The following is a 15008-nucleotide window of genomic DNA, read 5'->3' on the forward strand; positions in this document are numbered from 1 at the left end:
ATTGTGACACACAGTAGCTATGTTTCCATCCAGTGTTGTGAATTTAACTTTTGACGACAGACTTTGCTCAGGCATTTCAGAACAACCAAAACAGCATGTCAGATGCAAAAAGATCAGTCCGCTGGTTATTCCAGTTATGTCGTCCCATCTCGCAAAGTCACATGATTTTTTTGATGCGCATTGAGGAAATTATTCAGTAAATGTGTTTCCATAGTAGTTTATGCGCATGTTTTCTTGTCGGCTAAAACATGTATCCGACTCAAACGAGCGCATTCGTTTTTTACGCGCGTTTTTAGAATTTATGCGCATCTTGGTGTATTCATCCAGCTGTTTTTTATGCGATATCCCAAAATGCGCATAAAAATAGGTGGTTGGAAACATAGCTAGTGTTAATTAATTTCAAATAACCAGCTGAATCAATGTGAAAGTACAGTGAATATTCAATATTAAGTATCGCCCAGCCCTAATGTAAATGAAAAAACAACAACAAAAAACACATCACTCGAGCATTCATTATTAAAGCAGACTAATGGCCCTCGTGCTGTACACACTACACTAAAATACACTCGGATATCTCATACAGTGGGAGACAGGAAGTATACATCCACAACACACTAAAATAATGAGCCAGGAGAGGAAATAAGGGTTTCCAAAGTCACGACACCTCACCTTGAGCCCTCAAATCTCCCGCTTCTCTCAAACTCGGTTGAGACTCTTTTATTGTTAATTTGTCGAAAAGTTAGAGATCACAATGCAGCAAAAAAGGAATGGATAGAGAGAAAAAGGAAAAGGAAATAATTTTTAGTTATTTTAGAGCAAATCACTACACACACAATGAGATAGATAGAAAGAGAGAGTGAAAGAGATAGCAAAAAAAAAAGAGGTAAGCAGAAAAAGTTAACCTCCCATAGACTCAATAGCACCAGTACGCTGGATCAGACAAACACAAAAACAACTTGAACAAGACTCTTACAATCAACAATTTTTCACCATGCACTCAATTGAACTGCCATGCTGCTTCCTTCAAAGAACAATATACATCTAGAAGTTCACTGAAAGAGTGCATGATGGGTAAAAGCCTATTCTGAGCGCTGGATGTGAGACATTGGCTGAGACCTGACATCAGACGCATATACAGATATAGAGGACGTGTCTGTACATATACTGTGCTCTTCGCATGCCAGAGGGTGCGTCGTCCTTATGGATACACCATCGTGTCGGACTAAAATCGACAGACAAAACAGTCGTTCGCCTTCTCACTCTCACACACACAGCCTTTCGCTCTCCATTAAACACAATGTGTGGTTGTAGCTGTTGTTTGTGTGTTTAAACGAGCCCTTACTCTAGACACTCTTCATCTGCGAATTCTTACAACTGCCTATAGCCAGAGCTGCTGAATCTGGAAGAAAAGAGCAGTTCAAAGCCCACAAAAAAGAAAAAAAATTAAACTGGTGGACGGAGCTAAAACAAAAAGCCAATACAGAGCCACATGTTTAGAGACAGGGTTCCCACTCATTCAAATTCACTAATGAAAACTGATTCGCTAATGAATCATTTAAACCCAATTTGTGAATTGGTTTGACTGATATATTGGCAAGATTCGTTTCAAATGTGTTTATATCCTTGACATCAGTATGGTGTGAAATATCTTTGAGCAAAGCATACCCTACTGGAAAAAATGATGAAAACAGAAAAACTAAATTTATTTATTTACATCTCTCTATCAAAAATGCTAATATTTTTAATGATAATGATAATTTTTATTAGACGAAGATCATGTGACACTGAAGACGAGTAATAACGCTAAAAATGCTTTGCCATCACATGAATAAATTACATTTTAAAATATATTACAACACAAACTAGTTCATTTAAATTGTAATAATATTTCACAGTACCACAGTTTAACTGTATTATTGATCAAATAAATGCAGCCATGAGATTAAGAGACTATTTTCAAAAACATTAATGTTTCCAAACTTTTGACAGGTAATTATATATTTTTATTATAATGGTAATTTTTATTATATATTTTGTTATATACATTTTTATTAAATATAATTTGTGTATGAATGTATGCAGGTATGTATGTATGTATGCATGTATGTACAGTATCTCACAAAAGTGAGTACACCCCTCACATTTCAGCAAACATTTTAGTATATCTTCTCAAGGGACAATACTATAGAAATGAAACTTGGATAGATTTTAGAGTAGTCAATGTGCTGCTTATATTTACTGTTCTCTGAAAATTGAGTACACCCTAAGTGAACATGTCAAAACTGTGTCCAAAGTGTCAACATTTTGAGAGTTCACCAGAGCTGCACAGGTTGTTGCTGGGATCCTCTTCCACTCCTCTCCTCCATAGTGACATCACGGAGCTGCTGGATGTTAGACAAATGTCGCTTCTCCACCTTCTGTTTGAAGATTCCCCACAGGTGCTCAATAGGGTTCAGGTCTGGAGACATACTTGGCCATTCCATCACCTTCAGCTTCCTCAACAAGGCAGTTGTCATCTTGACGGTGTGTTTGGGGTTGTTATCATGCGGTTCGGACCAGTTTCTGAAGGGAGGGCATCAAGTTTTGCTTCATAATGTCACAGTACATGTTGGAATCCATGTTTCCCTCGATGAAGCTCATCTCCCCAGTACCAGCAGCACTCATGCAGCCCCAGACCATGATGCTACCACCACCATGCTCAACTGTAGGCAAGACAATTTTCTTGGTACTCCTCACCAGGGCGTCACCACACATTCTGGACACCATCTTAGCCAAACAAGTTTATCTTAGTCTCATCAGACCACGGGACATGGTTCCAGTAATTCATGCTCTTGGACAGATAGCTTTAAGCAAACTGTTGCAGGCTTTCTTGTGAGCCAGCTTCAGAAGAGGCTTCCTTCTGAGACGACGGCCAAGCAATCCGACTTCTTGTAGTGTGCGGTGTATGGTCTGAGCACTGACAAGCTGACCTTCCGCTCCTGCAACCTCTAAAGCAATGCTGGCAGCACTCATGTGTCTGTTTTTTGAAGCCAGCTTCTGCACCTGACACACAGCACGAGGACTCAACTTCTTTGATTGACCCTTGCGAGGCCTGTTCCAAGCGGAACCCGTCTTGGAAAACCTCTGTATGGACCCTGGCCTGTACTGTGACTCAGTTTCAGGGTGTTACCAATCTTCTTAATGCCTAGGCCATCTTTGTGGAGAGCAACAATTCTAATTCTCAAATCCTTAGAGAGTTCTTTGCCAAGAGGTGCCATGTTGAACATCCAGTGGTCAGTATGAGAGAATTGTACTAAGAAGCACAAATTTCAACTGCTCTAATTCAAGATATACAAATTTGTATGGTCCTGTCAAGCAGACAAAAACATGATGAAGATGAATAGGACATGTGGCTTTGCTTGGTTAAACGACGTACAGCTATTATCACTTAGGGTGTACTCACTTTTGTTGCCAGCTATTTTGACAATAATGGCTGTATGTTGAGTTATTTTCAGAGGACAGTAAATATATACTGCTATACAAGCAGCACACTGACTACTCTAAAATATATTCCAAGTTGGTATTGTCCCTTGGGAAGATATACTAAAATGTTTGCTGAAATGTGAGGGGTGTACTCTGGGTGTACTCTGAGTGTGTGCGTGTGCGCGCATGTTCATATTATTATACACACTTGTGCTTTATATACACTAAGTGTTTCCATAATAAAAATTACTCCTGGAAAACACAATTTTAAAATTTCCTGATATTTCCAGGTTTTCTATGCTGTGGGAACCCTGCGGTGTGGTGGAAAGGGCAGAGGCTGGAGGAGAGGGGGATGATAAAGAAAGAGGAAGAATGTAAACGAGTGGAGCGCAGACTTACTAAGAGTCTTTGCCGCAGGGTTGGAGGGGACTGTGAGGGTGGGGGGCACAGAGGGGGCAGCCGGCCCTGATTTGACGGCAGACTGCCGTTTGCTCGGGTCAAGAGTGACCCTGGGGGAGGAAGGCAGACAGAGAAAGAGAGAAAGGGAGGAAGGGAAGGAAGGAAGGGAGGGAGGAAACACAGGGAAGAGAGGGATAGATAGAGACAGTTTCAACATTAGAGCATTTCGTATTGTTAGAAGTTTATTAGAGAAAGTGTGTGATCTGTTCAGTTATATTCTATAGCACAAATCTGATCATCTGAAGGTGACTCCTCAAGGTCATTCAACATGGAGTCGGCTGCAGCTTACAGTGCAGTTTACTTACAATCCTCTCTATGAGCCAGAACAGGCTCCTCCCACCTGATCCCTGCTTTAGGATGTGAACATATGCTCTTACAGACTTCTGTTTGCAGGGACACAGGCCTCCGGTGCGCATATACTGCTGTTCAAAAGTTTGGGGTTAGTAAGGACGCATTAAATTGAACAAAAGAAACAAAAAAACAAACATTAATAATGCTTTTAAAAATATATATATTTAAATTAAATGGTGTATCATCATTTCCAGAAAAATATTAAGCAGTAGTGAACTGTCATTTAAAACTGACATTTTAAAATATATGTTCAAATTGAGAAGTGTCATTTTAAATTGTAAAGTTTTCACTGTAATTCTGATCAAATAATAGTGTCTTGGTAAGCATAAGAGACTTTTCAAAAACAAAGCAAATCTTACAGACCCCAAACTTTTGATGTATATGTATTAATGTATCTGGTGAAGAACAGCAGTACCCATAAATCTGAAGAGATCCACCAATCAGAGATGAACCAAATCGCTATTACCAGAGAAACAAATTTAGCTCAGCCTCCCATATTTCTGTCTCCTTACACTCTCAACCTACTTAAACAAATATTTTGTAACACCTTTCAAATATATTATCTTTTATACTCAGCATTATTGACTTACAAACTGCATTAGATCAATACTTCATAATAATTAAGTACACAGTCTTGTACTTTTTCCAGAAATCAAAAATCTAAGATTTTATATTGTGATTGGTGGTTGATTTGTGGTTGGTTTGAACTCTTTATTAAATAAATGATTGAAATGCCTATAAAAGGGAAAACGCATCCAAATCCAAGGCCACTTGGGTGGTCACTGGTCATCACTAACGTCTATAATCAGCACTGGCTTCTAACACCAGAAATCCTCCTTATGGACATTACCAATTTTTTTGTGTTTGCAGGGACAAACGGTTCCTTTATAGAGAACCAAAATGTAAACCCAGTTTGTACTGTCTCTGGCCCTAAAATTGGACTCAGATCTCAGTTCACACTACTCAAGCTCTTTTCACCTAATAATAATAATAATAATAAACATTATATTTAATTAAATACATTTAATTGATAGTACAACCAGCTCTGTTGTAATTTCTTCACTTTGCCACAGCATCAAAAGGCCTTCAAATTCAACCATCAAATTTTCATTTCACAAGATTTTAAAACTACACTATGTAACTTTTAGCTCAAAATGTACAAAATTTAAATGAGTCAATACATGAATCTTTCTTCCAAAATGCGTTTTTGTCTTCCCCTGATTCATTATGGTAAGCCTATTATGAGTGTTTATATTTTAGACCTGTCAGGATGCTTTACGGGGGGATTTGTGTTCATACGTCCCTCACCCGTGCGTCATATCCGTAAATATAGAAAAGTTGCTCTGGCCACTTTGTGTATGGTGTGGGAGTGACAGGTTAGTTGTTACAAAGAGCGAGAAAGGTTGACATGGAGCAGCTAAATCTCAAATCTCCGGGAATCACCCATTTTTTAAAAAAACGACAAAGAGTTGGAGAATCTGTTGGCAAAAAGAGAACGCAACAGAGCTTGTAATAAAACAAGAATCAACATTAGCTTGGCTTTTCGGAGATGGCGAGAATTGTGGGATTTGAAATGTTGTTAAACCTACGAGGATATGCTGTTTTTATTGCTCAACAGGTGAGTAAGGAATTTTATTGAACAGATAAATTGCCATATGTAGCTCTATCACAGTTCATTTTAAAACATCTATTGTGAAGGGTCATTATGGTTGTTGTAGCGCTGTGTTGGGATTTATTTTCAAGGAAGTACCATCTGTTAATGGATAAAGCTACAGTAACGTCTTCAGCTAGTCAGCTTGAGATCCTTTCCATCTATAGTTATATCTCTTAAGGCCAGTAGTGAATGTTTTATGAGCAGTAGGATCATCTCTCTCTCTTTTTGTTTTGTTTTGTAGTTTTCACATAAAGACTTTTGTAACTACTCCTAACTACTTTAACTACTAAATAATCTATTAATTCCACAACAGGAATAAATTACATTTTAAAACATTTATATACATTTGTTTTAAAATGTAATTTTCCTATTGTGGCACAGCTGAATTTTTCAGCATCACTACACCATAAAAATACACAAATAAATCTCACTGATCCCAACTTTTTGAACATTAGTGCAAATCAATCCCTGTTCTACAAAAGTAAAAGAAAACTGGGGAAAAATAAAATAAAAAATGCTGTCTTTTTTGTCTAGGAATCATTCAGAGCTACTGAATCTGATCTCTCAACACACCGTCCAGCTGAGAATGTACCAACGCCTTTGTGGAATCAGTTGAATCATTTAAATGAAGTGTTTTTTATAATGTCAGATTAAGTTATACACATTGTTTTGCACAATCAGCTTGTGTCATGCAAACATTTTGATTAGTAGCAATCAGTTAAAGAGCGGTAGATAGATTTGATTCGGCCACACTAGGATGCAGGCAGTGTTTTAAAGCATGCTGTAATCAACCACTGAGAGAGCATTAAACTCCAAATCACTGCAATCAAATCTCTATGGGTTAGTGCGTCAGCCCCTGGACTCTTCTCATTACGTTAAAGACAGATTTACACCCCATGAACTCAATGGCCTACCTTTTGGAAAACCTGAATGACATATTTCTACAACACAAGAATGAAAAAAAAAAAGGATAGACATTACATAGATGGACAAAATTAAACCATTTCTAATGACCCCTTAGAAGAAAAAAAATACAAATAAAAGCAGAGAGAGGTCAGGAAACGGGAAGGAAAAGTCAAGCCTAAATTGAACTAATGGCATTGGCACTGTAAGAAATGATGCGTTTGTGAACGATCCTTTACCTGCGAGTGAGTTTGGAGGTCAACTTGGTGAGCAAGTTGTTGGCGTTTCCACGGCTGCGAGGCTGCGTAGGCGAGGCGGGTGGGCCGTTGTAGGTGGCCGTGCGACGATCTCTCAGCTGTCCGTGGAAGGTGCTGCGACTTGCGGAGCCTCGTGGGAATCGTGTTTTATCGGGTGTGGCAGCAGTGCTGATGCTGTGAGTGGAGGCACCAGGGTCGCGTGAGCCAGGAGACAAAGACACACTACAGACAGAGACAATATCAGTCTTGGTTTCACTAAATCTGATCGTGCAAGTGCAAGGCGCCAGCAACAGTTTGGACAACAATGATAAAATACACCTTGAATGCATTTTAAAGGTGCAGTAAGCGATTTCTGAGAAATATTTTTTAAAGTGGATTGGACTGAGCACCACAACACACTTGTAGCCAATCAGCAATAGGGGGTGTGTCCACTCATGTGGGGGGGAGGAGAGAAGTGAGCAAGAGGGAGATTTGAAGAAAGACTGTAGAAAGAGAGATGGCTGAGAGACATTGCAAAAGAGAAAAGGTCATAGGAATATCACTGGAAAAGCAGGGTTACGATCATGCCTAAGCAGCAAGGTCTGGAAACGGAAGCCAGGGCAGCGTTGTTTCTGCTCCATAACGTGAGTAACATTGGTTTTGTAGTTTCACAGAACCAAGATATGCTTTTGTTGTAATGTTAGCAACAGTAACAGGACAGGTTTGAGTGTCATTGTTCGTCTGGAGCTGGTGACTGACAACCAACTCTTGCTTGAATATGCGTACTATACGCACTCGTTTACTGTATTTTTTGCAAAGCATTTGCAATAAATGCTTTGCTTCAGCTGTGATAAAGAGACATCCACTCTTGCATTGTGTGTTCGTGCATTTTGTTATTGGGCTGTGTAATACCTACAAGCTTTAACTGAATGTGTAATATTTACCAACTCAGACCTATATGCAATATTTTTTAGGCATGGTGGAATATTCATGTTTTAAATGGTTCATTAACTTAAGGTACTGATGTATTCAATGTAGTTCTGTGCAAAAGTTCAAATTAAGATGCATTTTATTGGGTTTGCTAGTGATTTACACTGTATGCATGTTTATTTCTTCAAAGGTTTTTCACCTACATAGCTTAAAGCTATAATAAATAAATGGATGGAAATAATTCACAAGCCCTAATCGTTGAGTGGAATCCAGTTTACATCTTCAAATAGTGAGAACCTGTGCCCGGTTGCATAAAGCACCTTAAGTGTAATTTTCCCTTAAATTCGCCCTTATGTTTCCCTTAAACCTAAGGGTGTTGCAGAAAAAAACCTTAAGTGTTACTTAAGGGTTTCTTTAAGTGAAACATCATAAACACTTAGAATTTCCCTTAAATGCTAGCCTGGCAAGCCAGACCTACATCAAGATGTTTGGTCTGGAAACTCACCATAGTCACAGCTCAATCCGAGGGGCGGGATAAACGGCTGTCTTTCAAATTCCCTCTGCACGCAATAGGACAGCGCTTCAACCAACCAGAGCGTTTTCCCAACAGCGGAGCTTAGTTGATAGATTCAACTTTTGCCATATCTGGCCGGCAAAACGACGAACACATCTTCCATTTTTTAAGAATGACTTAAGTGCCGTTCTTTGCTCTTTTCTCAAAGAAAAACTTAACTCCAAGTCCTCCAGAGTCGCGGCCAAAGCCGATTCGAAAGACCGTTGTTCTCCATCAGCAGCCGCCATTCTTTGTTTTTAAGTAGCAGCAGCCAGGTAACCGTTGCAACTCTGTCGTGTATGTTAAGCCCGCCCCCGCCTACTCTATACACAACGTGATTGGCCTGACCCAATCTGGGTTTTTGCAGCGAGAAGGTTTATTGAGAGTTGCTAGACGTACCTGGCTGCGAAATACATTTTGGGATAGGGGATAGGGAGAACCCTTTGGACCATTTTAGCGATGAAAAATTGTTGCAAGAATACCGATTTGATCGACGCGCAATATTTGCGCAATATCGCTAACAAACTAGAGAGCGACCTTGACCATGTCACACATCGCAACCACTCTTTACCTGCGGTGTTACAACTGCTTATAGCACTGCGTTTTTTTGCAACTGGGAGTTTTCAGTAGTGGGATATGTTTTACACGTGCATAAATTGGCTACCATTCAATAAATGTAGCCTACAATTAGTGTGTATCAGATTTTCAAGTGATATTCTCAATTCATTCAGTTAACGGACGCTCTGAGGTTAAGTGTTCAGACTGCAGACTTATAGCAACGATTATATTTAATTGTACAGTACAGTCATAACATAACGTACAGACATTATCTTAATTCCATAATGTCCTTAAACATAACAATATTGCTGGCCATAAACTGAGAAAGTGCGCGTCTGGTGTGTGATACAGTTGTCCTAGACGCGACACGGGCGTGTTAGTGTTTTGCGTATCTATGGCAACAACAGACTTTTATAACGTGAATCCAGGATCGCTGTCGTGAAACACTTACCGGTAAATGTTTCCCTTACATAAGAGAACCGTTTAAGAGATTATATGCAACACCCTTAAGTTATTCTCTTAGGTAAGGGGAAATCGCCCCTTAAGTATCATACTTAAGGGAAAAACTTAAGGTGCTTATGCAACCGGGCACTGCCTTTTTCAAGTGTGGGAAAGTACACTGTTTGTTTGGGTTGATTTCAAATATCAACAGTGTTTCTCAGAAATCGCTTACTGCACCTTTAAGTGGCTGTGGATAAAAGTAGCAAATTGCATAAAAGTGTGTTAAATATTAGGTACTGTACATCACTCAGGACACAGTAAGGGCAGCCTGTACCTGTTCTCTTTCCCGTTAGGAATGACAGAAAGGCGGTCTGTGTTGTTTCTCTCACTGCACACGTATGTGTTTCTCCTTGACATGCCTCCCGATCCGGAGTTATTCTGTGTGACATCAAAAAACGGAAGAGTAATGCTCTATTACATCATGGGAAATTTATGTACAATACTGCTCAAAAGTTTGGGATAAGATTTTTTGGTAACACTTTATTTTACAGTGTCCTTGTTACACATGATACATGTAGTTTCTATAAAAAAATACTATAAACTATTCATAATTACATGCAAATAACCCTAAACCAAATCTAATTATAACCCTATAGTAGGTACATGTAGTTAATTATTATTCTAACTTAAATGTATAATTAAACTGTAACAAGGACACCTTAAAATAAAGTGTAACTGATTTTTTAAAAATGTTTTTGAGACACTGCAAAGATGCATTTGTTTGATTTGAAACTACAGTAAGAACAGTAATATTGTGAAATTAAAAAATGACAGAAAAAGCAAGGGTGAACTTACATTAGGTGTGATGGAGTTGCCTCTCTTCCGGTCAGGTAAGTCTGTTTTGTTGGGGTTGTTGGCGTTACCCTGGAGTGGGCTGGGGGGGCTGTGAGTGGGGGCCTTGCGTGCTGTGACTCCACCTTCCTGTTTGACATCACTGTCAGCTGTGACAGGAACAGTCCTCTTGGAGTTACTCAACGCCGAGTTAGCGACCACACCAACTGTGAAGGAGAAAGACAGTAAATGAGAGAGTGAAACATTTGAGGGCTTTTCTCTGCAAATCCTAAAGCATATTGATAAAAGCACCTCTATTCATACTTTGCACGTGACGTCACAAGTACTAGCTGGCGGGCAAGAACGTCGTTCTCCAGCAACGAAACCCAGTAAACTAATCAAGGATCTTGCCAGGACGTCGCCAGTTTTACTATACAAAAGTTGGTGTTCTGAGGTGTAAACAACATGCCAGATAGTTGTTGTGCGATTGGATGCACTAACCGCAGATGAGATAATCAACCTTCACAGTATACACGTCTGTGCAGTGATCATTCCATCACTCCATCAAAGGTAATTTCAACATTTGTTTGAATACAATGGCTGTATGAACATGTTATCGTGTCTTTAAGTTACCCTGTAGTTTCGTCAATCAACACCACCAGCTGGTTCGGAGAGTCAGCTGTTTGTGTTATGAGTCTAAGCTAGGCTAACTGTACGTCACTTAAAATGAATGACTTCCGGGCACTTTGAAGCTCTCGCCGGTGGCGGTGTGAACACACAGTAATAACAGCTGTCGTCTTTTGCTAACAACAAAAGTGTGTGATAGGTTGTTTTGAGGTTTGTGATATCTATGGTTTTCAGTGAGAACCAGAGATGACCCAACAGTAGAGCTAGATTATTTACGGAGGAATTATTACTGCTCGATTATCGTAAAAAACCTTGTCTGCTTTACATAATTTAGCTACCTTGGAGTTAAAGGAGAACTCCGGTCAATTTTAACATTGAGCTCATTTTTTTGTAAATTTGGAGTGCTGTCAATACAGAGAACGTGTGTGTACAGAGAACAGAGTGATCACGGGTGAATCTGACTGCAGTAGATGTGAAAGATATTAATAAAAATGATGTTATTTCAGCCAGCGCACATACCTGTATTTACATCCTGTTTTCGGTTGAAGTCCATAGTAATCAATTGTCGAGTTCACACGCATAGGTTTAGTTACCTATGATCATGCGCGTGAACTCAACAATCGATTACTATGGACTTCGACCGAAAACAGAAGTAAATACAGGTATGTGCGCTGGCTGAATAAACATCATTTTTATCCTTATCTTGCACACCTACTGCAGTCAGATTCACCCGTGATCACTCTGAAGGAATCACTCACATTAGCTGGGCACTTGTAATGACACATCAAGGATGTTAAGAGGCTAAACGCAGGTTTAAAACTTGCCCCATTGAAGTCAACAGGGTGCAAATTTTAAAAAGAGGATAACTCGGTGTAGGCAACACCGATTTTTGTCGTTGTTCTCTGTATTGACAGCACTCCAAATTTACACAAAAATGAGCTCAATGTTAAAATTGACCGGAGTTCTCCTTTAATCCTAGTCCAAAGTTAAGCAGCTAGCTCGCTAACAGACTTGATAGCTACTAGAAAGACCTGGAACTACAGGACTCTACGTTGAAAATACCCGTTTGTTGCCCGCCAGGTATCCATGGTAGTCACATGACTGCAAAGTATGAATTATGCTATTTTAAAGGTTCCTGATTTTGTTTTGGAGGTCTCCTGCAATAGATTTACATGCATCCAAGGAAAAAAAACCACTTAATTTTTTCATAATATACATTGCAGCATCGCCTCCTTTCTCAGTGTCTGAATAAAAGGATTCAGTCTCTCTAAACCCCTCCTTTCCGAGACCAATCAGAGTCTACTCTGCTCTTTTTGGTCAGATGGCCCAGTCTGTTGCAATTGGCTTACAGCGTGTCGGAAACTAAATGCCCATTACCATATCTGTTATTCAGCCCTAGAGACTTCCTCAGCACTTGAAACAAAGTGATATGAACAGTAACGATGGTGTCGGTTTTACCATATAAATTTAAGCCTGAGTCCTCATTCCTTGCTTTCACAGCACAGAAAACAGCGTCTTACGGCCTGTGCTTATGCGTGTAATTTGGATCTGATGTTTGACAGTATGCAAAGAGAAAGTCACCTTGGTCACTATGGCGTCTGGATTTTCTGGATTCACTGGAGGAGACGCTTCTCTGGACCTTCAGGTGAGATGGTGATTGGCCGTTCATCTCACTGGTTGGCCTGGTCTTGGCCACGGAGAGATTACTATTGGAGCTGGAGTCACTGACCTCCTACACACAAAAACAGCAAGTCACACTTGTACTATGGTCCATAAACTCCATTATAAGGAACCTCTCTTCATTAGCAGCTCACCTCATTGGTCTTCCTGCCCAGCAGTAAGTATATGGCTGTGACCTCGTCATAGTTCATTTTGGACAAAGACTCCTGGATCTTCTCTCTGGAGAAGCCCATGCCCACTATCACATCTGGAGAAGGACACACACAAAAAAAATACATACCAGCTTAACACTGCAAATGTGGCATAGAAGTGTTTCTGAAATGTAATTTAGCCATCTTTACAAAGACGTGTTTAATGCTGCTGAATGATGCATGAATGCATTTACACAGCAATTATAACTGTACTAGGGGCTGAAGTGTGTCAGAGCAGACATAATTTAAACAAAATTGAGAATGCACAGAGCAGCCCCAACCATAACCAATAAATGATTCCTAAGCATGAGCAATAATTATAGTAGTTTAATGATACTTATTATTAAAGTATTTTTAAAGCTGAGCACACAAGTGATCCCACACCATTTGTGCTAAAACATGAAAGAGGGGTGATATCTACCAAAGGAGACTCTAATTGAAGACTACCATATTTAACTCTTTTAGAGATTGAGGATAATTAAATATTTAAAATGTTAGCATAATCATATCACACATCAACCCCTCAGTTGTTATACACACTATAAACCAGTAGGTTGATATACAGAGATAAATCCAGTTTATTTGTAAGAATGTAGGAGTCATCCGTTCCACCTACATGTGCTAACAATACACAGATCTGTCCAATAGCCAACCATTCACTGTTACTTAATAAAGAACAAGCTGTACCCCCTGTTTTAACTGCAAAAATATATTTATTAGGTAATGATAGAGGGCAATTAGTTTTTATTTTTAATTTTTAAAGAAATTCATACTTTTATTCAGCAATGACACACTGAATTGATTTAAAGTAACAGACATTTATAATGTTACACAAAATTGACATTTTGGGGGGGGGGGATTATCACAGTTTCCACACAACTATTAAACAGCACAACCATTTTTAACATTGCTAATATTTATAAATGTTTCTTGAGCAGCAAAACAGCATATTAAAATGATTCCTGAAGGATCATGTGACACTAAAGAATTAATAATGTTAAAATGTATTCATGAAAAGTTATTTTAAACTATAATACTACTTCATATATTACTAACATGTATGTTGCATAAAAATATGGGTTCATTTTTGCTGTGGGGTGAATCAAAATGCAAATTCACTCTCTGACAGTAGGTGGCACTTATGGAACAGCAAAAGCATAACAGATACCCTGTTAAACCCTGTAGTACAAAGCAGCTGCGCTTATGAGAATGGAGAATTTCTCTGAAACGTCGAGTTTGCCAGTGATATATACACTAGGATATACACATTAAGACATATCACGAATCTTGTTCTTCTGTCTCCAAATTTAAGACCCCTTAAGATGATAAATAAGACTTAATGACCCACGGGCACTCCACTGGCACTCTGGGTAGTACTAATTTTTTTTAACATTTGAAGTAAATAAAAAAACATTAAATAATGGACAATAAACAATTGGACAGTAGTATATTTATGAATGAACATTTAGCCTAGATTCATAAATGCTGCAAAATTAATAATAAAAAAGTGCTGCTCATTGTCATGATACGTAATGCATTAACTAATGCTAATTTTACACTCCTGTTCTGCAAGTACATATGACAGCATCTATATTAATTACAATAACTGATATATAACAAGAACTACCCTGAACCTTACCCTAGAACTAACCTAAACCCATATTGTCCATTTCATTACCCTCTATTACTCTGTGCTTTCTTGGGTAACAAACTGTAAAAGTAAGTGCAACCACTAATATTAATAAACTGAATCTTATTGTTAGGTGTCAATTAAGCAAAAAGGAAACCTAAAATGCTATGGAAGCTCAACGATAATGTATAAAAGACATTGAACAAGTTAGAAATTGAACAGAGACAGATAATTAAACACTATTTTAACTTTAACAGAACACAACAAGAACTAAAAGAAATGGTCAGGACGCTCAGGACTGAGTTTCCAAAAGGGCATCCATATGTTGAGGCACTGGGTGTAGTGAATGAAGGGCCAGTCGGATGTTGTGTGATGGAGAGCTCTCTCTATTAATGCATGTTCCAGATTGAAACAAGATGGAAATATATATTTCATGAGCCTGAATTAAGCCTCTTCCTCTCTCAGATTTGACTTTTAATGGGCTCATGGGAATCCATACGCT

General features: G+C 38.9%; 1 protein-coding gene across 3 annotated transcripts in view; it reads right to left on the reverse strand.

Moving 5' to 3' along the window:
* Positions 1-15008, reverse strand: part of mark3a (MAP/microtubule affinity-regulating kinase 3a) — a 39061-nt gene that overhangs the window by 2239 nt on the left and 21814 nt on the right. The window contains exons 11-17 of one of the 3 annotated variants that reach the window (XM_081350947.1): positions 12820-12932; positions 12587-12737; positions 10403-10605; positions 9882-9985; positions 7069-7308; positions 6841-6867; positions 3862-3971 (exon numbers count right to left, since the gene is read on the reverse strand). In XM_081350947.1, coding sequence (XP_081207073.1) covers positions 3862-3971; positions 6841-6867; positions 7069-7308; positions 9882-9985; positions 10403-10605; positions 12587-12737; positions 12820-12932 — 948 coding nt within the window. The remainder of the gene's footprint in view (positions 1-3861; positions 3972-6840; positions 6868-7068; positions 7309-9881; positions 9986-10402; positions 10606-12586; positions 12738-12819; positions 12933-15008) is intronic. The other 2 variants (XM_081350945.1, XM_081350946.1) reach the window with 2 other exon arrangements.

Source organism: Scardinius erythrophthalmus, assembly GCF_964197995.2.
Source record: "Scardinius erythrophthalmus genome assembly, chromosome: 21".
Classification (NCBI taxonomy): domain Eukaryota; kingdom Metazoa; phylum Chordata; class Actinopteri; order Cypriniformes; family Leuciscidae; genus Scardinius; species Scardinius erythrophthalmus.